At 46.8% G+C, this 25,351-nt stretch overlaps 1 protein-coding gene and 1 non-coding gene across 2 annotated transcripts in view; one reads left to right on the forward strand and one right to left on the reverse strand.

The window, feature by feature from the left end:
• The first annotated feature begins 8,800 nt into the window (after window positions 1-8,800).
• Window positions 8,801-8,907, forward strand: LOC128067170 (U6 spliceosomal RNA). The gene has a single exon (XR_008201371.1). It is a non-coding gene; the product is annotated as a U6 spliceosomal RNA (small nuclear RNA).
• Window positions 8,908-9,893: 986 nt separating this feature from the next.
• The window catches only part of GON7 (GON7 subunit of KEOPS complex), a 55,463-nt gene continuing 40,005 nt past the window's right edge, over window positions 9,894-25,351 (reverse strand). Inside the window, exon 2 of the mRNA XM_052659605.1 lies at window positions 9,894-10,020. Within this exon, the coding sequence (XP_052515565.1) occupies window positions 9,986-10,020 (35 nt within the window). The 3' untranslated portion in view covers window positions 9,894-9,985. The remainder of the gene's footprint in view (window positions 10,021-25,351) is intronic.

Below are 25,351 nucleotides of genomic sequence, written 5' to 3' on the forward strand. Positions count from 1 at the left end.
CCTGGGAAGCCCTACTCACACCTATCTTGAGGCCAATTACAGGGGAGCCTGGTGGGCTGCCGTCTTATGGGGTCACACAGAGTGGGACACGACTGAAGCGACTTAGCAGCGGCAGCAGCAGCAGCAGTAGGGAGTCAGCAGAAAGAGACACAGCATTTGACCTTAAGAAGCTCATGATCTTCACCTGGGAAATCAGGTGAGGACGTAGAGCCCTGAGAGAGTATAGGAAGAGGGTATCCTGGCAGGCATTCTGGAGGAGGCAAATCTAGGGGTTAATTAGCAGGTGCTGCATAACAGTGTGGCTGTTAAGCCCCTCAAGGGCAGACTTTAGGTGTTCTCAGCTCAATATTCCAACTACTCTGTTTGCAAGGCTGTGCCCGAGAGGCATTTCTTAAGTACTCCTGATTCACTGGAAGGTAGGGAGGAAAGACGAGAGAATCACAGCGTAGACCTTTGTGAGATAACCTTGGGTAGATTCTGGATTCTTCCTGTCTATCTGGGAAGACAGGGAGGATCCTGGAGGACTTTTCAGTTTTGTTTTGTTTTAATGATAAAATGAACTGTTGTTGCTGTTCAGCCGCTCAGTCTTATCCGACTCTTAGTGACCCTGTGGACTGCAGCACGCCAGGCTTCCCTGTCCTTCACCATCTCCCGGACATTGCTCAAATTCAGGTCCACTGGGTCGGTGATGCCATTCAACAATCTCATCCTCTGTCATCCCCTTCTCCTCCTGCCTTCCCCAGCATCAGGGTCTTTTTTAATGAGATAAAATGAATACACTCTTTAAAGGGCCTTTAGGAAAAAGAAACTATGGAAGAAAAAATTACCTGACAATCACTAACAAATTAGCAATCCTATAAATCCTATAAAACAATCCTAATAAATTAGCCTTATCTCCTTCCAGTGTCTTTTCTCTCGACAAGTAACAAGCTTTTATTTTAATTTCGTGTTCTGTTTTGGCCCCTCTCATCATCAAATTTTAAGCACCCTCTGTGTTGTAACAGCTTTAATAAGCATTGGTTTTGATGACTGCCTAATTGTCTAGAATTAGGCACATAGAAACTCACATAACTGGCCCCCGGGTATTGAACCTGAGTTATTCTCTGGTTTTCAATCTTTCTGGGAGGATTCGGCAATTCTCTTATGTACAGCACTGCTATGAACATGTTACAATTATTATAGATAGTGCTGGGTCCCTACAGCCTACTTATGATTTCGTCCTTGGAAATGACTCCTCAGAGGGCAATGACGGGTTCAAACTCCTTCTGTAACAAAAGTCAAACATATTTCCCAAAGGCTGAAACTGACTTCAAACTTCCAGGGTAGGTTTTAAAATGGTGAAAGCTATTTTTAGTGCAAAGAGGCTGAGTGTTCATATGTACATGACATCAGGTACTAACTCTCAGAGTCACCTGCACGAAGTCCTCCTTTGACAGGGGCTGCTTCCATTACAAATGAACTGACTTACAGAACAGAAAGAGGCTCAGACTTACAAACTCATGGCTGCTGGCAGGAAGAGATAGTTAAGGACTTTGGGAAGATCATGGACACACTGCTACATTTTAAATGGATAACCAACAAAAACCTATTGTATGAACTCTGCTCAATGTTGTGTGCCAGCCTGGATAGGAGAGAGTTTGGGGGAGAATGGATACATGTATGGGCTTCCCTTGTGGCTCAGCTGCTAAAGAATCTGCCTGCAATGTGGGAGACCTGGATTTGATCCCTGGGTTGGGAAGATTCCCTGGAGAAGGGAAAGGCTCCGGTGTTCTGGCCTGGAGAATTCCATGGACTGTGTAGCCCATGGGGTACCAAAGAGTCACACACGACTGAGCGTGTGTATGTGTGGCTGAGTCCCTTTGCTGTTTACCTGAAACGATCACAACATTGTTAATTGGCTATATCCCAATACAAAATGTTTTTGGTGTTTTGTTTGTTTTTTAAGACACCAGTCAGACCCCAGTTTTCTTCTTCACTGTATTTACATGCAGCCCCAAAATGTTGCCGGATCCGGCAAATAAAAATACTGGAAGCCAATTAAATTTGAATCTCTGATAAACAATGGATAAGTGTTTGGTATAAGTATGTCCCAAATGGCCTGTGAGATGTACTTATCCTTTATTTATTATTATTATTTTACTCTCGGTGGCGCTGGGTCTTCATTGCTGCGTGTGGGCTTTCTCTAGGCGGGGCGGACGGGGCTACTCTTCATGGTGGCGTGATGGCTGCTCATTGTGATGGCTTCTCTTGTTGCGGAACACAGGCTCTAGGCTTGCAGGCTTTAGTAGCTGGGCCCAGTAGGCGCGGTACACGGGCTAAACAGTTCTGCAGCATGTGGGATCTTCCCAGACCACGGATCAAACCTGTGTCCCCTGCACTGGCAGGTGAATCCTCATGATCTGTACCACCAGGGCAGTCCATACTTTTAAAACAGTATCTGTAGTTGAGATTCAAATTTAACTCAGCCTCCTGTATCTCATCCAGGTATGTTGAACCCTACCCGTGAAGAGCCCATCCAACCTTGGAAGCCAACCCAGTGTGAATGTGGCTTTTATCTGGCACCTGGGGTTAGTTCCTTTTTTTCTCTCCTGGGAGTGGGACTATCCATGTTGATCAGATGCCAAGGGTCCTATCCCGGATGCCATATTAGGAAGGCTGGGCATGGCCTAGAGGAACTGGGTTTGTTTGTTTTGTTGGGTAAAGATTTTTGCCTGCTTACATTATTGGGCAAGAGCTTGTTTTCTTTTGGGAGAGCCAGAAATATCCAGGCAGGCCTGGCCCCAGAAGGGCTGATGGGCTAGATCAGAGCAGCTTCTTCCACGCTGTCCTTGAGGAAAGCCTCTCGTGGATTTTCAAGGCCCGGTGGCAAGAGAAAAGAAGAGACAGGAGCAGTTTTGCCTTAAGAGCAGACAGTCAGGGGCCACGGGAGGGGGGTGTCCAAGCTTAAAGACAAGTCAGGGACCGTCTCTTCAACATGTTGGTATGAAAATACTCAAAAAATCTGCCAGAAGCTCTGTGGACCCCTCTCCTGCTGACTTCTGCTCATTCACAGTGCCCAAGTTCCATCTGGGCTTCCCTGAGAGTTCAGTTGGTAAACAATCTGCCTGCAATGCAGGAGACCCTGGTTCAATTCCTGGGTTGGGAAGATCCCCTGGAGAAGGGAAAGGCTACCCACTCCAGTATTCTGGCCTGGAGAATTCTGTCTAGTCCACGACTCCTATATAGTCCATGGGGTCACAAAGAGTCTTTCATGCTACATCCACACCCCAACTTCCAGAAAGCCCTTCTGTCTTTAGTACCCAGCCTAAGACTCCCTCTGACTCCCTCTGTAGAAGTTTTCATCTTTAACCTAAGACAGAGGTCACCATGAGGAGTCCCTCTCTCCTGACTACTGCAGTGTGGACATCAGCCTCCCCTCCAGTTCCCGACCCTTGGTGAGGAGTACCAGGCACCCCTGGGACACCCAACAGGACTCTGTGCTCTGACTGCCCTTCGGAGAGGAGTGGATGGTCATCACACCCTGGCTGGATGTTCTTAGAATTTGCTCCAGGCTCTCCCAGGCCCACCTGGGTCCTCCTGGCTGCCTCAAGGCAGAGTCGAAATCTCTTGCCTTGAGACAGACAATAATATGTCTGTTTACCTGGTCTGGCATCAAATTAGCTTTTTTGACTGGTTCCACCACTTCCTTTGATAGATAAAGCGGCTGAGGCCAAGTGGCCTGCTCAATGTCACACAGCAAGTGGGTGGCCAAACAACACCTTGAACCTGGATCTCTGGCTCCTAAGCGAGACTCCTTTCTGCTGTCACACACGCAGCCCTGCCCAGAGTCTATCAGGAGGGGTACACAGCCGGAGGAGGGCAAGAGGAGAAGCGGGCAGCAGAAGATGAGATGGTTAGATACCATCACTGATTCAATGGACGTGAAGCTGAGCAAGCTCCGGGAGATGGTGAAGGACAGCGGAGCCTGGCGCTGCAGTCCATGAGGTCGCAAAGAGTCGGACGCAGCTCAGCGAGTGACCAGCACAGCCTGGCAGTTCTGCGTGTGGACAGAGAGCGCCTGCTTTTCAAAACCCAGGCCTTGCGCTTGGTGGATGTGTGACAGCTTGCCCAGCCTCTCTCCTGAGCCGATTCTGCACCCACTTTAATGTCGAATTCCGGGGATGGAAATTAGAGTGCTCTGGGGCAGCGCTCATGTACCCACTCCCTCTCTGAGTGTCCTCCACGTGCCAGCCGCTGCTCTGGGCATTGGGGATGCAGCGTCGAAAAACACAAGCCCTGCCCTCCCGCAGCTCCTATCCTACTCTCAGACACAGACGAAAAACAGAGACCACTGTTCAAGATAACGGGGTGGTGCTTGAGGAAAGGAAAAATCAAAATGGTGGGGCGGGGGGCGGGGGCCCACCTATGGGTCTCACCCTGGATTATAGCGCCACCTAGTGGACATTTTGACAATTTTCCGGGCTTTTTCTGCCAGTCACAGTAACCGGGGAGCGGGCAGCTTGCACACCAGGTGTTTAGCTGGCCAGTGCAGGCGCACCAACATTCACTGGATCATGCAGAGAGCAAGGGAGTTCCAGAAAACATGTACTTCTGCCTCATTGACTACACTAAAACATTTGACTATGTGGATCATAACAAACTGTGGAAAATCCTTAAAGAGATGGGACTATCAGACCACCTTACCTGTCTCCTGAGAAACCTGCATGCAGGTCAGGAAGCAACAGTTAGAACCGGACATGGAACAATGGACTGGTTCAGATTGGGAAAAGAGTATGTCAAGGCTGTATATTGTCACCCTGCTTACTTAATTTACATGCAGAGTACATCATGTGAAATGCCGGCTGGATGAAGCACAAGCTGGAATCAAGATTGCCGGGAGAAATATCAACAACCTCAGATATGCAGATGATACCACTCTAATGGCAGAAAGTGAAGAGGAACTGAAGAGCCTCTTGATGAGGGTGAACTAGGAGAGTGGAAAAAGTTGGCTTGAAACTCAACATTAAAAAAAAAAAACAGATCGGGCTTCCCTGGTGGCTCAGCAGTAAAGAATTCACCAGCCAATGCAGGAGACACAGGTTCAATCCCTGACCCAGGAAGATCCCACAGGTCTCAGAGCAACAAAGCCCGTGAACCACAACTACTGAGCCTGTGCTCTAGAGCTGAAATCCACAGCTACTGCAGCCGCACACTCTACAGAGCCCATGCTCTGTGACAGGAGAAGCCGCCGCAGTGAGAAGCCCATGCACCGCAGCTAGAAAGTAGCCGCCCCACTCGCCACAACTAGAGAGAAGCCCTCCTGGCAACAAAGACCCAGAACATCCAAAAATTGAAATAAATACATATAATTAATATTAAAAAAAACTAAGGTCATAACATCCAGCCCCATCACTTCATGGCAAATGGAGGAAAAGTGGAAGCAACGACATATTTTCTTTGCTTGGACTCCAAAATCATGGTGACGACTGCAGCCATAAAATTAAGACACTTGATCCTTGGAAGGAAAGGCATGACAGACCTAGACAGTGTATTAGAAAGCAGAGACATCAGTTTGCCCACAAAGTTCTATAGAGTCAAAGCTATGGTTTTTCCAGTGGTCATGTACAGATGTGAGAGCTGGACCATAAAGAAGGCTGAGTGCCAAAGAATTGATACTTTCAAGCTGTGATGTTGGAGAAGACGCTTGAGAATCCCTTCAATAGCAAGGAGATCAAACCATTGAGTTCTAAAGGAAATCAACCCTGAATATTCATTGGAAGGACTGATGCTGAAGCTGAAGCTCCAATACTTTGGCCACCTGATGTGAAGAACGGACTCCTTGGAAAAGACCATGATGCAGGGAAAGATTGAGGACAGGAGCCGGGGGTGGACAGAGGATGAGATGGTTGGATGGCATCGCTGACTCAATGGATATGAATCTGACCAAACTCTGGGAGTTAGTGACAGACAGGGAAGCCTGGAGTGCTGCAGTCAGTGGGTTCACAGGGTCAGACACGACTTAGCAACTGAAGAACAAACAGGCATGCCAGACATCCTGCAGTGCACACGACAAATGTAAGAATGAGAGATTGAAAACCAGCTTCCTTTGTGCAACCCTGGAATGTCCCAGCAGACATCTATGTAGCTGAAAACTCTGCTTATAATTATATGAGCCTAGAACCTAAAATGGTTTTATAAATAAGCAGAAAGTATTTTGTACACAGATTTATCACTCACTGCATCTTCAGGAATTCAAGAACTATGTATCTAATACACAGAGAGAAGGTTACATTTTGTCTTGCTTGGGACTCCACCAAGAATTGTTCGCTGTTTTAAGAAATCACATCTCTGTGGAATTTGAGTCAACACACTGCATCTTTGTGGTTGTCACATTTATAAGAACTCTAGGTATAAGTGCAGAGAGCTGCCAGAAGATCTACTTGTTAAAATACATATTAAATGATTAAACATTCATTTTCTTTTATTTCCCCTTTATGTTATAGTACATCCTATTAATTTTTTTTAAGTATGTGCTTAGGTAGGTTTTATTTTCTGTGAATTTATCTTATGCTTATAAAATGTGATGAAAGGCGGGGCTTCCTGGCGGTCCAGTGGTTAAGACTCTGCCCTTCCAGTGCAGGGGGTGCAGGTTCAATCCCTGGTCGGGGAACTAAGATCCCACATGCCGTTCGGCCAAAAAAAGAAGTGATCAAAGGAAGCAAAGATGCCAGTGAGCAGCGGCCCTATAGGAGGAAGGAAGGAGCTGTGATCATACCTGGGGAAAAGCATTCCAGGCAGAAGGGACAGGGTGTCATGTGTGCAGATATCAGAGTTGGGGGTGGGGGGTGAAGGGGAACCCGTGGAAGTAAGCCTTGTGAGCCTTGGTAAAGACCGTGGCTCTGACCCTATCTCTAGGTCAGTGCAAGGACTCAGGATTGAGTCGGCAGGCAAACATGTCCCAGGGGCCAGGACCAAGCAGGAAAGAGACATAATCTGATTCCGTTTTTTTTTTTTTTAAAGCTCACTGTGGTTACCTGATGGACAGTAGCTAAGAGGCTACTGCCAGGATCCAGCCTTGCCCATGGCTTGGATTAGGGAAGGAGGCTAGAGGTGGCCAGATTTGTGATGTATCTGAAAGTAAAGTTGGACAAGACCCATAGGACTTGTTGTCTGAAATGTGATTGAAAAACACACAGCAGCCAAGGACTCACCCCTCAGAGAAAAGATGACAGAGGGAGGGAGCCAGCTAATCCACAGGGGATATGCAGCTTTGCAGTGAGGAGATTAAATTTAAAAAGCTTTTGCATTTTGAAAACACAAAGGCTCTCTAAAAATATAAAAGATTAAGCCTAATTAAAAAGCATTTGTTAGTGTATGTTTAAGTTGGCAGTAGGTTTGGGGCATGGGGATTCTTTTATTACTGCTTTATGACTTACACAGGCAGGTTACATCGGGCTTCCCAGGTAGTGCTAGTGGTAAAGAACCACCTACTGATGCAGGAAGATCCTTGGAGGTGGGCATGGCAACCCACTCCTGTATTCTTGCCTGGAGAACCCCATGGACAGAGGGGCCTGGCAGGCTACAGTCCATGGGGTCACAAAGAATCAGACACAATGAAAGCAACTTAGCACACACACACATGTATGTTACATATTTGGGGAAGCACTTGTTAAATATCACACAGTGGTATTTTTTTTTTAAAGCTTGGCACTGACAGCTTTGGTGCACCCAGGACTCAATTTCCTGGACAAAGCTAGAACTAGCCAGAGCATGGGCAGCGTCAGAACGACAGGTGGAGGCCAAGAGAAGACTGAAGTGCGAGGTCAAGGGCTCAGGGCAGGACAGTGGTGCTGGCGGAGCTGGACTTCAAGGGCTCAAGTAATGACCCTGATGCTTGTCACGTGACCTTGGGCAGGTTCCCTCGCTTTTCCAAGACTTATCCTCATCTGTAAAATACGGACCATTATGGTGCCTCCCCCTAATATTACTGTGAGGACTGAAAAGAAATAACACACACAAAGCTGCCAGCATGATACTGGCAGGGATGCTGTTTGCGTGGTGGTGATGGTACTTGAGGATAGCTGGATGCTCTTGAAGAGCAGCTACCTGAGCGCCCGTCTGCCCAGTAGGGCTCAGGCTAGAGAAGCTTCCAGGCTTTGTGCTTCCAGTGTCCTCCTTCAAAGGCGTCCTGCAGTCCAATCCTTTTGATGAGCACCTTCTTTCTTCATGCAGAAGGCAAATCCAATCTCAAGCTTCCCTGTGGCCTAGAGATTACTTTCTTCTGTACCTATGTGTGTGCGTGTGTGTGTGTGTGTGTGTGTGAGCTAAATTGTTTCAGCCGTGTCAGACTCTTTGTGACCCCATGGACTATAGCTTGCCAGACTCCCTGTCCATGGGATTCCCCAGGCAAGAATGCTGGAGTGGGTTCCCATTTCCTCCTCCAGGGGATCTTCCTCCAGGGATCGAATCCGAGTATCTTATGTCTCCTGCGTTGGCAGGTGGGTTCTTTACCACTAGTGCCACCTGGGAAATAAGTACCTATAAGCAAGCTAAACGGAGCCCAAATTGTTACAAGGAGGCTATTTGATGGGGAGGGGGGTGGGGGGAGGAAAGCAAAGGGATGGATAATATTTTAAGATGTGCATCTGGTGTATCCCCATTTCCCTCGGCCAAGCTGAGAACATAGCAGGGCCGGGGAGTTCTAGTGGTCAAGGAATTGGTACGAACAGGGGAGCAAGCAAACACGGAAACAGAGTGAAGATAATGGGATCCAGCTGCTCACCACCAGAGGCGAGAGTAATGTCCTATTGGAAAAGAGGGCGTGCTCACTTCAGCAGCACATACACTAAAATTGCGACAATAGAGGGAAAATTAGCATGGCCCCTGTGCAAGGATGATATGACAGTTCAGGAAGCATTCCATATTTAAAAAGAAAATAAAAGAAGGAAAGACTAAATGCTGAGTGTTGAATTGGATTTAGAAATGCTGGTATAAATTCATGGTTTTTAAAAGGATGTATAGATGGAAGAGTTGGCATTAGATGTGTGTATTAACCTATACATGCCTACACACACACATATACATGTATATTGCCTAGTTTGGTCTGCCAGAAAGCCAAGAAGCAGTGTCAGCTTGGTATCAATAAGCATACAGAACACCCAGGTCATGGTTTCTAATCACCATTCTGCACTAAACCACTGAAACTCATTGTTCAAATGAAGAAGTCCAAGGCTAAGGCATGGAAATTACAAGAAGAGCCTGGACTATCTTGTGCCAAATGTTAGGATATACTAAAAACAAACAAAACAATGTGTATGTATCAAAGTAACACAAGAGTCAACTGAGTAGTCGCAAAGACAACTGTCACAAAGACAACCGTCAAACTGACAATAGTCAAAGTCAAAACCAGGTAAACATTTGTTTGGTTCTTTTTTGGATACCATGAGTTCCTTATGGTATACTGAGTATCTTAGTCTATTTGGCTGCTAAGACAAAATTACCATAGCGTGAGTGTCCTGCAAACAACAGACGTTTCTGTCTCACAGTTTTGGAGGTTGGGAAGTCCAAGATCAAGTTTCTGGCCAATTCTGTCTCTAGCAAGAACCTACTTTCTGTCTTCTCACTGTGTTCTCACGTGATGGAAGGGGCCAGGGAGCTCTCTGAGGGCTGTTTTATAAGGACGCTAAGCCCATTCATGAAAGCTCTGTCCTCATGCCAATCACCTCCCAAAGCCCCCCCGCCACCAAATGCTACCATACTGGAGTTAGCATTTAACATACAAATTTTAGGGGTATACAGTCTAAAGCACGGAGTATTAGATAGAGTATAGGTTTGGCTGCTATAACAAAATCCAAAGATTGACGATGGCTGAACAAATAACAGTTTAATTCTCTTGCCCTTAAAAGTCTGAGCTGGTGCATTGCCTCCCTCCAATAACTCATTAGCAACCCAGGCTCTTTCTGTCTTTTTTCTCTGCATCCTCAGCACTCAGCTGCCACCTCGTAGGTCAGTACGGCTGCTCCGCCTCCTGCCAGCACATCCCTGAAGGACAGAAGAAATGAGGAAAGAGGTGAGCATGTGTCTCCCCTTTAAGGACATGACCTAGAAATTGTACAAATCACTTCTGGTCACATCGCATTCTCTAGAGAGTACTGTCACCGGGTCACGCCAATCTGCAAGGGAGGTTGGGGGATAAAATGCAGTATTCAGCCAAGCAACTATGTTCCTAGCTAAAAATTACTTTACCATGTGAGAAAGGGATAATAGAAATCGGGGGGGCAGTAAGCAGTCTCCTGGACTGCAAGGAGATCCAACCAGTCCATTCTGAAGGAGATCAGCCCTGGGATTTCTTTGGAAGGAATGATGCTAAAGCTGAAACTCCAGTACTTTGGCCACCTCATGCCAAGAGTTGACTCATTGGAAAAGACTCTGATGCTGGGAGGGATTGGGGGCAGGAGGAGAAGGGGACGACAGAGGATGAGATGGCTGGATGGCATCACTGACTCGATGGGTGTGAGTCTGAGTGAACTCCGGGAGATGGTGATGGACAGGGAGGCCTGGCATGCTGCGATTCATGGGGTCGCCAAGAGTCGGACACGACTGAGTGACTGAACTGAACTGAACTGAACTGAACTGAAGCAGTCTCTGCCACAATTACAAATAAATTCCTCATTTGGCTTTAGTTAAGAGTTGATTTCTATTACATATGACCAACGTGACAGAAATACAGGAAAGGAGGACACTAACTTTTATTGACCAACTCCTGTGTCCCAGGCACAACCTACAGACCATCTCTTTTCATCTCAGCAGTGACTCAGTCAAATAGGGTTTTACAGGTGAGAAAACAGGCTCAGAGAGACAAAGTGACCTGCTCATGGCAAAAAGCCATGAGTGACAGAGCTAGAAACTGAACGCAGATCTCTGAGACCCAGAGTTCAGGCTCTCCCCGTGGGACCACACTTGAGGCGCCCTTCCTTTGCCCAAGGCACGCCCCCAGAGCCCTGGTTGCTGGGAATACACCAGCCATAGAGACACCTGGATTCCACCCTCCACGGGTGCCTTGGCCTGACTCTGGTTGGCATCTTCTCCCTTTAACAGTGTTGATGCCAGCCTCAAAAGACACACGATTGTGCTTAGGCAGGGGGCTGTGTCCGTAGCGACACCCTGATCTCGTGATTAGAACTCGGTGTCAGGGCACACCTCAGGCATCCCCCGGTCACTCATGTACTCTAAATAAAACGGGGACAGATGCTTCCCCGAGGAGCAGCCAGTGAAGCACAAGACTCCAAGTTAAATATAAGTGGGACCTCCCTGGTGGTTTGCCCAGTGGTTAAGACTCAGGACTCCTGATGCGGGGGGCCGGGGTTCGATCCCTGCCCAGGGAACTAGATCCCACAAGCCACAAGTAAGAGTTCTCATACTGCAATAAAGATAAAGATCCTGTGTGCCACAGATAAGACACAGCACAGGCAAAGAAGTAAATATTTTTTTTAAACATAAATGTTAGTTTAAGAGCGCTGAAGGTGCTGACATAGAGCTATGTTTGGGATAAAGTGGAGCACATGGGGTGTAGGAGTCAGGAAAGGCTTCAGAGGAAAGGGGCTTTCCTAGGGGCTCAGTGGTAAAGAAACTGCCTGCCAGTGCAGGAGACATGGGTTCGATCCTTGGATCTGGGATGACCCCACATTGCACAGAGCACGTAAGCCCATGCGCCGCAACTACTGAGCCTGCGCTCTAGAGTTTAAGGGCTGCAACTACTGAAGCTTTGCACCTTAGAGTCTGTGCTCTGCAACAAGAAAAGCCTGAACACCACAGCTAGAGAGTGGCCCTTGCTGTCCAAAAGCAGAAAAAAATCTGTGCAGCAACGAAGACCCAACACAGCCAAAAATAAATAACCAACCACATAGAATTTTTCTAAAAGGGAAAGAGGCTGTTTGGTCCATGAAGCCCTGAAATTATAGGCAAATCTTTGTGTCTGTATGCGTGCTTCCTTCAAAGCGAAGGTCTGTGATCTTTATCGTATTCTCCAACTGGCTGACAGCTCATGGGGTAGAGACTCTACGCTGCTGCTGCTGCTGCTGCTGCTGCTGAGTCGCTTCAGTCGTGTCCGACTCTGTTCAGTCGTGTCCGACTCTGTGCGACCCCAGAGAAGACAGCCCACCAGGTTCCCCTGTCCCTGGGATTCTCCAGGCAAGAACACTGGAGTGGATTGCCATTTCCTTCTCCAAGAGACTCTATGCTAGAGGTTGAGAAAGCTGAGGAGGCCAGGGCGCGGTGAAGGGGTGGGGATGGAGTGGGCAGGAATGAAATGCGTGGAGGGCAAGGGCCACGGCTTAGAGGAACAGTCGGCCTTGCTGGGGAGCCTGGACTTCACTCCAAGGGCAATAGGCGATTATTGCCTAGGTGGGGTGTCTGTCTCATGCCTGGCCTGTGTCACGTAGCCCTCAGAGTTCTGGATAGTCTCACAGTGTCTCCTAGGCTCTGGGAATACACGGAGAACCAGCTTGCCACAAACACCAGAAGAGGCTTCGCACGGGAGATGCATTGGGCCACAGAGTCTGAGTAGGAGCTTGTCCAGCAGAGGCTTTAGTCAGAAAGACTGTTTGGGCTATACCTTACAGAAGCCCCCTGGAATTATCTTAAACCCAGTGATGTGCTTGTTAATATTTAATAACCAGTTTTTATTACTGCGGGATACTATTTGTAGCATCTTCTGATTTCTATGGTGTGACTATTGTGGCTATGGTCTATGTCAAGCTCCCCAGGGGCTCCCATGGAGAAAGATGTACAATTAGCTTTCAGGAGCCAGTGTGAACCAGCTCTAGCACAGCATTGCTTGAGCCCCATTTATTATAAGAATACAAGTGGAGGAGAGCAATCTAGGGATGGGAGAGTATTGGGTGTAAGATAGGCTTAAGGATGTATTTGTAACACGGGAACTACAGTCAATATCTTGTAATACCTGCAAATAGAAAGTAACCTTTGAAAGTGTATACAAATTTTTAAAATATATACGTGTGTCTCATGGGGATCAAGCTGGAGCTGCAGCCAGGTTCAGATTGGACAGGAAGCAGGAACTGTGGGCTCTTGCAAACTCGGCTACCCTTCCCCTCTCTCTTCCTTCTCACTCTCCTATTGGGGCAGACTGGCTTTCTCTGCTCCCCAGTCCACGGATCAAAGAACTGCTACTGCCAACAGTTTCCAGATTTCCAGAACCCTTTTGGCAAGGAAGCAGCCAGACTGAAGCTTGGCCTCTCTTAGTCCCATTTCAAGTTCCTTGGAGCCCATTGGCCTATCTTGGGTCAGGTGCTTGGCCCTGATCCAATCAGCTGTTATGAGAGGCGAACCATTGTTACAGCAAGATGTTGAGCAAGCCCTCTGATGCTGTAACCATAAGGTGTTGGGGAAGGAGAAGTAACCAGAGAAAAGAAAGCAAGCTCTAAGCAACCAACATCTTAGGTATCTTGTGGCAGAAAATGGGGGAAATTAATCACATGTTCATGCCGTCTCCTCTAGCCTTTTGAATTAACCGTCCAGAGAGTTACTAAGTCATTCATTTATTCATCTATGCATGCCTTCAGGATTAAGTTGACATTTTTTGAATGTGTACTCTATGTTAGAGAATATGTGGGCCTAAAAAGGAAGGGGAAGATAAATATGGTTTAGTAACTGTCCCCCAAGAGTTTGCCATCTGGGAGTGAGACTGCTGTGTGCGTGTTAAGTCACCTCAGTCGTGTCCAACTCTTTGTGACCCCATGGACTGGAGCCCTCCAGGCTTCTCTGTCCACAGGATTCTCCAGGCAAAAAATAGTGGAGCGGGTTGCCATGGCCTCCTCTAGGGGATCTTCTAGAGCCAGGGATCAAACCCGCGTCCCTCACATGTTCTGGATTAGCAGACGGGTTCTTTACCACTAGCGCCACCATCCACAACACAAGCTTCACAGAAGGCTATTCAAAGTGCCAATCGCCCGAGGACCACATGGGAAAGCTGAGGCGGCCTCCGAGAAGGCCCCAGTGAGCCTCGTTCCTGATATCCACACCCCCTGTAGCTCCCTCCCACACGGCCTTGGGGTTGGTCTGTGAGACCGATAGAATAAAGTGGAGGTGATGATAGGAAACTTCTGAGCACGGGTTATGGAAGATCGTGGCTTCCATGCTGGGTCCCCTCTCTCTTGCTCTCTTGGATCGCTCGCTCGAGAGGAAGCCAGCTGGCAGGCTGTGAGCAGCCCTAAGGAAAGGACCCAGGACCCATGGCTGTCTGCCGACAGCCAGGCAAGTGTGGCAGGCAGTCAGGCCCTCAGCGGAGACCAGAGCCCTGTCAACAGCTTGACTACCACCTCATGGGAGACCCTGAGCCAGAATCACCCAACTCTCAGATCTGACCCTCACAAATGGAGGGGAGATAATAAATACTTATTGTTTTAAGCTACAGAGTTTTAGAGTGATTCGTTACAATGTGATAGATGACCGGACTTCCCCGGTGGCTCAGTTGGTAAAGACTCCACCTGCCAATGCAGGAGACATAAGAGAGGCGTGTTCCATCCCTGGGTCAGGAAGGTGCCCTGGAGGAGGGCATGGCAACCCACTGCACTACTCTTGCCTGGAGAATCTCATGAACAGAGGAGCCTGGAGGGCTACAGTCCATGGGGTTGCACAGAGTCGAGCATGACTGAGGTGACAGACGACTAATGCAGGAGGTGATATTTGAGCTGGATCTTAAAGGATGAACTCACCAAGCAGAGACAAAGTCATTCCGGCAATGCCATGTGCAAAGCGGTAGAGACGAAAGCACAGGGCATGAATGGGGGAGAGTCCCTCGGTGCGGCTGAACGTGAGTTGGTGGGAAGGGGGCCCACTGGCTGTAAAGGAGGACCAGGCAGGGGAAGGGCTGCTGTGTCAGTTTAGCCAGTGACTTCCAACCTTATTTTAGCACTAGGAACCCCTTCTTCAAATAAAATCTTATAGAACAGGCCAAGCTATAAAGAAGAGAAAACAGAGCTCCCCTGGTTAGAGGAAGGTAGGGTAGGGGGTGGAGCAGAGGAAGGCCTTGCCTTTCCTCCACTGCTCCTATTTGCTTCGATTGTACACTTCGACCGGCTCTGAAAGGATACTAGGTAGAGTGCTGGCCTCCATGCAGGAACCCAGTGGCTGAATGGCAGGGAGAATCACCTTTTTTTTTTTGGCCGTGCCGTGTGGCTCGTGGGATATTAATTCCCCCACCAGGGACTGAACCTGGATTCCCTGTAGTAAAAGTGCCGAGTCCTAACCACTAAACTATGAAGGAATTCCCAGGGGGAATCATTTTTTACTGCATTTTCTGTAAATTTTTTTCTTGCCATTATTTGAATTTTAAATTGTGTGCATTATTCTATATCCAGAGAAGTATGCATATCCATGGAAGTATGGATATATAGATATTGTATATCCAGAGAAGTATGGATATATAGGTGCTCATTGTACTCTTATCTCTACTTTTCTGTACCTTTGAACATTTTATAATAAAAAACAAAAAATTGGGGGACTTCCCTGGTGGCTCAGACAGTAATCTACCGGCAATGCAGGAGACCTAGGTTCAATCCCTAGGTCGGGAAGACCCCGTGGAGAAGGGCATAGCTACCCACTCCAGTGTTCTCGCCTGGAAAATTCCGTGGACAAAGGAGCCTAGCAGGCTACAGTCCAGAAAAGTCCCTCTGGCTGCCCTGTGGAAAACGGTTAGGAGACTAGGAGTTCGGTAGGAGCCTAGTCAGTCCAGAGGCCACTTGGAAAGCTCTGGATGTGTGACCTGGGACCCAAGGTAGAACACGCATTCCAGGAACACATCTGAGGTGGAACAGCCCAAACCCTAAAGACCACTGTTGTAACAAATATTTATCAAACATGAGCATGCATCATTGTGTTGAGAAACAGGGTGTGTGAGGTGGGGCTTAATTCCAGATCAGCCACTCTCTACTGACCCCTCCATGCCTCAGCTTTCTCATCTGTAAAATGAGATTACTAATTACCTCCTATTTTAAAAAATGTTTTAATACTTATTTATTTGTCTACGTCAGGTTTTAGTTGCAGCAAACAGGATCTTTAACTCTGGTTTGCTGATTCACGTGCCCCGCCTTCGGCATGTGGGATCTTAGTTCCCTGACCAGGGATCCAACCCACATCCCCTGCATTGGAAGGCAGATTCTTAACCACTGGGCCATTAGGGAAGTACCCCCATGTGTTTTTATTATAAAATGTTCAAATGTACAGAGAAGTGGAGATAAGTATAGTAAACACCCATATACCACTATAGGCTCTGGTTTTTCCTGTGCTCATGTATGCATGCGAGAGTTGGACTGTGAAGAAGGCTGAGCGCCGAAGAATTGATGCTTTTGAACTGTGGTGTTGGAGAAGACTCTTGAGAGTCCCTTGGACTGCAAGGAGATCCAACCAGTCCATTCTGAAGGAGATCAGCCCTGGGATTTCTTTGGAAGGAATGATGCTAAAGCTGAAACTCTAGTACGTTGGCCACCTCATGCCAAGAGTTGACTCATTGGAAAAGACTCTGATGCTGGGAGGGATTGGGGGCAGGAGGAGAAGGGGACGACAGAGGATGAGATGGCTGGATGGCATCACGGACTCGATGGGTGTGAGTCTGAGTGAACTCCGGGAGATGGTGATGGACAGGGAGGCCTGGCATGCTGCGATTCATGGGGTCGCCAAGAGTCGGACACGACTGAGTGGCTGAACTGAACTGAACTGAACTGAATCACTATCCCAGATTTAACAGTCTTTAATATTTTGTCATATTTGTTTCACTTAATTGTCATCTAATTGAATTTTTAAAGTAAAGCATAGACATCATCAAATTTTACCTCTAAGTGATTTGTTATGCCAAAAAATGACTTTTTTTCTCCTACAGGAATCACAACATTATTATCATATCTCACAAAAGTAACAATAATTCTTTACATCATCTAATCCTCAGTTCATATTGGCCTAAAGGTCACCAAAATGTCTTTTGCTGATCTCTTTTTTCAAATTGGTTTCCAGTCACGGTCAACATACTTTGTTCTCAGGGTCTTCCCATAAGGGTGAAATGAATCCATAATCATGAAGTTATTAGATGGTTCCTGGGGTGGTAAGCGCTCTATGAGTGTTGACACTTCTCAGCAGGCACCAGGGGCTGAGAACCAACTCCACAGGGCCCCAGTGTCTACTGTATTCACAGTGGGAATAAGAGTGAATAGAGATGCGGCACTGAGGCCCAGAAGGCTCTCATGATGGAGGGTGATGACCCCATGACTGAGCAGACAGCCCAGAAGGAGCCTCTGGCCTGGTGTCTGGAAAGTCCTGGCTGACCTCTAGAAGGAGACTTCTCCAGGATGGTGTCTCCCCAAGGGGAAGGGGAGGGTTTACCTGGCTGAAAGCTTGTAGTAAATGAGGAGCCTCCAGACTGCTTCTACCTGGGGTCCACAACCCTGCGTGAACTCAGCCCTTCGTGGAGGCATGTCTGGGTCCCTGGGAAGCCTCCAATCTGAGAGTTTTAGGGCAGACAGGCCCTGATGCTGCTGTAGAGAATACAGACCACCAGTGCCAGCTTGGACCTTATGGCTGGAGGCAGGGGCCTGAGCTATATTCAAGGGCCCCGACAGCAGAGGCTGCCCTGGGGAGAGCCCGCTGTAGAAGTGAACCTGTCCACCCCAGCTCTGGCCTCCCATCCTGACTGCTTGGGGACCTGATCACCCAGGTCTCTTCTCCTCCTCCCCTGGGTGTGTACCGGATGAGGGAGAGGGAGTGGGTCATAGACTCCTTGCCATCCGCATCTGTGGTGCTTCGTTCTCCACTGCCACAGCCCATAAGGTATTTTACAGAACTTATCTTGCCCCTTCTGCCACGTTATCACTGCTCCGGAAACTTAAAAGGAGAGGATACCCAGAGAAGGATCTTGGTCCTTACCCACCATAGTGATTGGGTCAGAGGAAAACTCGTGACCCTACCTGGGCCCATCCCAGACCATGACGGTCAACTCTGGTCTCAGCCTGAAGCCAGGAGGTAAGAGAAGCACTCTGACGCATGAGAACAAGCAGGAGCTGCAGGTGGCAACCTTGCCTCCATTCAGAGAAATCTTGAATAAACAGAAAACTAAGGAGTTCCCTGGCAGTCCAGTAGGACACTGAGCTCCCGCTGCTGGGGGCACAGGATCCATCCCTTTGTAGGGGAACTAAGATCCGTGCTGCGTGGCCAAAAGGAAAAAAACAACAACTAAAATGGAGAAAAGCAGGGCCTAGGGATGGAACCGATGGGATTTCTGAAACTTTATTTAAGCACTGTGCTAACCAAAGGCCACTACACTTAATTTTTGCATGTATGGCAGCTAGAGCTAGCCACGTAGTCTGAGTTCCCCAGAAAGCAGAGCCTGAGGGGAAGGCTTTGGCTACTAGTTCAAAAGGGAGTGAAATTCCAGAGAGTGGAAATCCTTGTCCCTTCACAGGAGAGGTGGGTAAGGAGGATACACTGTCAACGTGAGGGTACTTAATCTTCCAGGGCCATCCTCTCAAAAGCTACACACATTTCATCTCAGGATGGTCCATGGAAGGTAAAAGGGCAAGAATGTATTCACTTCTCCCACCTCCCATGGGTCAGAGGTTTGCTTAACAACAGGGCATGAATGCCCCTGCTGCCCCCACTTCCAAGTTGCGGGGTTGTCCATTGGGCCAGGAGCTATTGGGACCTCTGGGAACACTGGGACTTACAATCTTGGGGGTTGGGGGGAGGGCAGGAATTAAACAAGTCACTGCAAGGTGTTGAGTGTTCTAAAGAAATAGAGCAGGATACTCTGGGCGGGGTCAGGAAAGACCATCTAATGAAGAAGCGGCGAACCCGAATCTAGATCCAGAGCAGGAGCTGGAGTTAGCCAGGCCACCAGGATGGCGGTGAGAAAGAGCCATCCGGAAGCCCGGCATCCAGAAAGAGCTCCGCAGGCTTGAGGAACTAGAAGCCCAGCGTTCCGCCACGTTTAGAGCCAGGCGGATCGGTAAGCATTTATAGAGCATCGAGTGTATACCGAGATGAGGCCCCCGACTGTTTCTTTTTTTTTTTCAGGAAACTGTGCCTTGTTCCTTCCTGCCACTACCAGGCACCTTACCATGCCAACCATCTCCTTCCTAGATTGGACCACACCCCTCTGGCTGCGGTTGATTGGGCTAGAAGTGAATATGTCGCCAAGGCTGGACCTTGGCAGAGAGTCTTGACTTCTGGAGACGGGTGAGATTGGGACAGGGTGGTAAGGCTCTTGGTTCAGGACTGGACAAGTTACACCACCACTCTGGAGATGCTGGCAGCCAGCTTCTCAGCCAAGGAACCAGGAAGGAGTGAAAGGTACTTCTTCAAAGAGGAGGTGTCACTGAGGCAAGAGATGAGGAATAGCCAAAGAGCCTGATTCCTGTTAGGCCAAGCAGTGTTTGTCCACCTACCCTGGGGCGTCTTGAAACAAAGCCCCCCTTTAACTTAAATTGCATCCAGTGTGTTTCTATCTTTTGCAATGAAACAAGCCCTAACTAGGGCTTCCCAGATGGCTCAGTGGTAAAGAATGCGCCTGCCAATGCAGGAGATGCAGGTTCTCGATCTCTGGGTTGGGAAGATTCACTGGAGTAGGAAATGGCAACTCACTCCAGTATTCTTGCCTGGAAAATTCCATGGACAAAGGAGCCTGGCGTGCTACAGTGTATGGGGTCACAAAGAGTCGGATGCGACTGAGCACGCACAAGCCCTAACTAATACTTTGCCAAGTGCTCGAGCTATTTAGATGCATAAATCCGGCAGGGTCTCTGCCCTGAAGAAGGTCATAAACCAGCAAGATAGATGGACATAAACACTAAACATTAACTACAGGGTGATAAGTGCTATAATAAGTGTGTTCAAGGCAAGGATGTTGTGCAGAGATAAATTAAGATAACAGATGTAAAAGCATTTTGAGAAGAAAAATGTGTTATGTACATCCCCCTATGATCATACTTAGGAGAATCAATTGCATTTCTACTTTCAGTTCAATCAGGAACACAGCCACCCCAGTTTCAGAATGATGATGTTTTTATAAGGCACGTGTTGGCCCGTGATCAGGCAATGAGTAAATTATCCAGGGTCGCATGCTTTCTCTTTCCTCATCTGTGTTTGGTGAATGGATGGAAAAAAATAACATTACAATTTCCCAAAGAGTGGGGAAGCATTTGCAGTTTCAGCCCTTGCTGCTGTGTCACAATCTTCTACCCCTTCTGCCCCGCCTACATCAACCTCTCCTTGACTCCAGGAAACTAAAAGGCTGCTGACTTAACTAAAATAAAATCTCACAAGTGACTGAGAGGTTTGCTGACAGACATACCATTGCTATGATAACTACAGATGGTGGCATTACGTCTGGAGAAGAGGAGTGACCGCTTCCGCCTAAACTGTCGTCAAAATCATTCCGTCCAAGGACGCTTGGCACATTGAAGTAGATTACGAAAGAGCAATGATATCTCACTGAGAAATACTTTCCCTCCACCTCCATCACAGACAGACAACCTGTTTATTCCTGCTGAATTTTTGCTGGTGGAGGTAACCGCACAAACACAGCGTAGAGGCACCATGTGGTACAGGAACAAAGGCTGTGGCATCACCTGTTCAGTTCAGTTCAGTCACTCAGTCATGTCCGACTCTTTGCAACCCCATGAATCGCAGCACGCCAGGCCTCCCTGTCTATCACCAGCTCCTAGAGTTCATTCAGACTCACGTCCGTCGAGTCAGTGATGCCATCCAGCCATCTCATCCTCTATTGTCCCCTTCTCCTCCTGCCCCCAATCCCTCCCAGCATCAGAGTCTTTTCCAATGAGTCAACTCTTCGCATGAGGTGGCCAAAATACTGGGGTTTCAGCTTTAGCATCACTCCTTCCAAAGAACACCCAGGACTGATCTTTAGAATGGACTGGTTGGATCTCCTAGCAGTCCAAGGGACTCTCAAGAGTCTTCTCCAACACCACAGTTCAAAAGCATCAATTCTTGGTGCTCAGCTTACTTAGGTTCAATTCCAACTCTACTGATTGCCAGCTGTGAGATCTTCAGGAAATTACTTAACCTCTCTGAGCCTGTTTCCTCATTATTGAGGTAAGGGAAAGGACACTGACAGAAGATCGGTCATGGAGGTGAATGGGTGGGTGGGAATCAGAACCAGGCAGAGGGAAGGGGGATAACCGCAAAATGGAGTGAAAACCTGTTTCTCCTCGTGTGGTCTTTAGGCTTTTTGTTTTTCTTCTGGTTATGTGGCTTTCAAGATCTTAGTTCCCTGACCAGGAATCAAACCCATGGCCCCTGCAGTAGAAGCATAGAGTCCCAACCACTGGAATTCCTTGCTTCTTCTCTTGTATCTTGAAGGGAATTAGGTTTTCTGGGACAGACTCCTAGGTCAGAACTTCCCTTCTAGCTGAGCTGATCCACACTTAGGTATTAGAATCTGATCTATCACATTTCCTAAGAATGATGGGTTGCTAAAGACTCACATCACTTAACACTCAGCACTCGAAGAATTATTTCCCCACATAAGTCATTCTAAAGTTGGGGGCATGGTTCTCAGAAAACAAATTTTACGACCATTGTAGCCTTGTGCTCTCATTGGACCTTTGCTCTCCGCACCGTTTCTATTATTGAGCAGAACGCTGGCCCATAAACTGGGGCTTCCCAGGTGGCACTAGCGGTACCTGCCTGCCAATTCAGGAGACAGAGACGCGGGTTCAGTTTCTGGGTCGGGAAGATCCCTCGGAGAAGGGAACGGCTACCCACTCCAGTATCCTTGCCTGGAGAATCCCATCGACAGAGGAGCCTGGCCGGCTAGAGTCCGTGGGGACGCAGAGAGTCGGACACGACTGAAGCGATTTAGCACGCACGCACACACACAGTGACTGGCCTTCTTCATAGCAATCTATCTCAGCTAACCTTTCCACAAAAGTGATTACAACATCAATGTATTGTTCAGCTTCAGCCCTTTTAAGACCACTTGAACCCAAAGTCCCAATACACTACACCCGCACACACCGCGGTGGTCTCTACGCTGGTAACCCAGACCATGCGTTTGCTTACCCGTTGAAGTGGCGCCACCCTGTGGCCAAGTCATGAATGGTGTACAATCTCCAGTCCCATCCATTTTGAAATGAAGGGATTCTTGGCTAATACTAATATTTTAATTGGGTGAGATTCTGTATTTCTACTATGGGACATAGAATCAGGCTTTATTCATATTCTTCCATTATTTCAGATTTCCACAATCCGAATTCACATCAAATGTAACCGTACTATAATCAATTTACTTAAACCTCTTAACTCCAGACTCAGGAGTTTCTATTAAAATTTTTCCATCCATGAGATGGATGAAACTGGAGCCGATTATACAGAGTGAAGTAAGCCAGAAAGAAAAACACCAATACAGTATACTAACACATATATATGGAATTTAGAAAGATGGCAATGACGACCCTGTATGCAAGACAGGAAAAAAGACACAGATGTGTATAACGGACTTTTGGACTCAGAGGGAGAGGGAGAGGGTGGGATGATTTGGGAGAATGGCCTTCTAACATGTATACTATCATGTAAGAATTGAATCGCCAGTCTATATCTGACGCAGGATACAGCATGCTTGGGGCTGGTGCATGGGGATGACCCACAGAGATGTTATGGGGAGGGAGGTGGGAGGGGGGTTCATGTTTGGGAACGCATGTAAGAATTAAAGATTTTAAAATTAAAAAAATAAAAAACTAAAAAAAAATAAAAATAAAAAATAAAAAAAATAATAAAATAAAATTTAAAAAAAGAAAGATGAAATCATTTATAAAATTATTAATGTTTGCAGCATTCTTTTTTTTTACCATCCATTAAATAATGGAAATTAGATTAAACAAACAAAAAAAAAATTTTCCATCCAGAACATTTTTAGGAGGGCTACGATGTTTAGGGATTAAAATAACTGTGTGTGTGTGAGTGTGCTTGTGTGTGTGTGAGATACACTTGTCCTTCTGTGGGCATCGTATCTATCTTACAACAGCTCACGACCAGAACCCTGAAGCCAATATCTTACAGTTAGTGGCAGAACCAAGCCTGGATCTCCTTGTTACTAAGACCAATTCTGAGATGCTGTTTAAGTTTTCAGTGCCTCAGCTGCTAAAAATTATCTGTCTCATGATGCTCCCTCTACTCCTCAGAATAAGTGAGAAATATGCAGACTTCCAATCGGACAGACCTAGGTTTATAGGCCAGCTTCAGGAGCAGGGCAGCTCGGGAAGATATTAAACCAGTCTGAGTCTTGGTTTTCTCTGTCAAATAAAATTGAAGTAATAACATGCACATGAAAAAAACTGGTTAAATCTGAATACGTTCTGTAGATTTGTACCAATGTCAATATATTTCCTGATATCCTCTGGTAGTTACATAAGATATCAACTTTAGAGGAAGTTAATGAAGAGTACATGGGACGCTCTGTGCTGTTTTTCAACTTCTTGTGCGATTATGATTATTTCTCAATGAAAACATTTTTTGGCATTTACGTAATGAACTGACAAAGATAGAATCTCCAAAATCTATTTTCAAATGTGAGTGCTTTCCTAGTGAATCATGGGAGAAACGCTTATGTCATAATAGTGCTTGGTGGGGGTAGGAGGACGTTCTATCGAATGGTACTCATGGTGTGATTTATAACTATATTCTAGGAAAGGAAATTCATACCACAAAGGAGTGGAGGAACATACTTTGGAAAGTTAGTGTATCCACACACATATGGTCAATTAATCGTCAACAAAGGAGGCAAGGATATACAATGTAGGAGAGACAGTGACTTTAGCAAGCAGTATTGGGAAAGCTGGACATCCCACACATAAATCAGTAAAGTTAGAACACTCCCTCACACCATACACACACACAAAAATTCAAAATGGCTTAAAGACTTAAAGATAAGACCAGGAAACTCCTAGAAGAAAACATAGGCAAAATACTTTCTGAGGTAAGTCATAGCAATGTTCTCTTAGGTCAGTCTCCCAAGTCAATAAGAAATAAATAAACAAGTGGAATCTAACTCAACATATAAGCTTTTGCACAACAAAGGAAACAATAAATAAAATGAAAAGACAACTTATACACGGGAAAAAAATATTTGCAAATGATGCGACTGACAAAGGCCTATTTTCCAAAATATACAAACAGCTCAGTAACAACAAAGCAAACAACCCAATGGAAAAATGGGCAGAAGACTTAAGTAGACATTTCTCTGAAGAAGGCATCCAACAGGCACATGAAAAGATGCTCAACATTCACTAATTATTAGAGAAATGCAAATCAAAACTGCAATGTAGTATCACCTCCAAACAGTCAGAATGACCATCATCAAAAAGTCTATAAGTAATAAAGGCTGGAGAGGGTGTGGAGAAAAGGGAACCCTCTTATAACGTTGGTGGGAAGGTAATTGGGTACAGCCACTGTGGAAAACGCCCCACCCTGGTGGCTCAGAGGTTAAAGCTTCTGCCTCCAATGCGGGAGACCCAGGTTCGATCCCTGAGTTGGGAAGATCCCCTGGAGAAGGAAGTGGCAATCCACTCCAATATTCTTGCCTGGAGAATCCCATGGACGGAGAAGCCTAGTTGGTTACAGTCCACGGGGTCACAAGGAGTCGGACACGTCTGAGCAACTTCACCTTCACTGTGGAAAACAGTATTGAGATTCCTCAGAAAACTAAAATTCGAGTTACCAAATTACCCAGCAATCCCACTCCTGGGCCCATATCTGGAGAAAACTTTAATTTTAAAAGATACATGCACCCTGGTGTTCATTGCAGTACTATTTACAATAGCCAAGACATGGAAATGGTAGCAACCTACATGTCCACTGACAACTGAACAGATGAAAAGAAAATGTGAGATATATATTATATATATATATATATACATGCCTGCAAGCATGCTCAGTTGTGTCCGATTCTTTGCGACCCCATGAACTATAGCCCGCCAGGCTCTTCTGTCCATGAGATTCTCCAGACAAGAATACTGGAGTGGGTAGCCATTCCCTTCTCCAGGGGATCTTCCCAATCAGGGATCGGATCTGTGTCTCCTGCTTTGGCAGGTGGATTCTTTACCACTGAGCCACCTGGGAAGCCCTATAATGGACTATTACTCAGCCATTAAAAAAAAAGAAATAATACCATTTACCGCACCATGAATGGACCTGAGGCAAGTCACACAGAGAAAGACAAATATCATATGACATCACTCTTGTATGTGAATTCTAAAAATTATACAACTGAACTTATTTGATAAATAGAAACAGACTCACAGACATAGAAAACAAACTTATAGTTACCAAAGGGGAAAAGGGCAGGGGAGGGATG

Source organism: Budorcas taxicolor, chromosome 21, assembly GCF_023091745.1.
Source record: "Budorcas taxicolor isolate Tak-1 chromosome 21, Takin1.1, whole genome shotgun sequence".
In the NCBI taxonomy this organism is placed as follows: Eukaryota; Metazoa; Chordata; class Mammalia; order Artiodactyla; family Bovidae; genus Budorcas; species Budorcas taxicolor.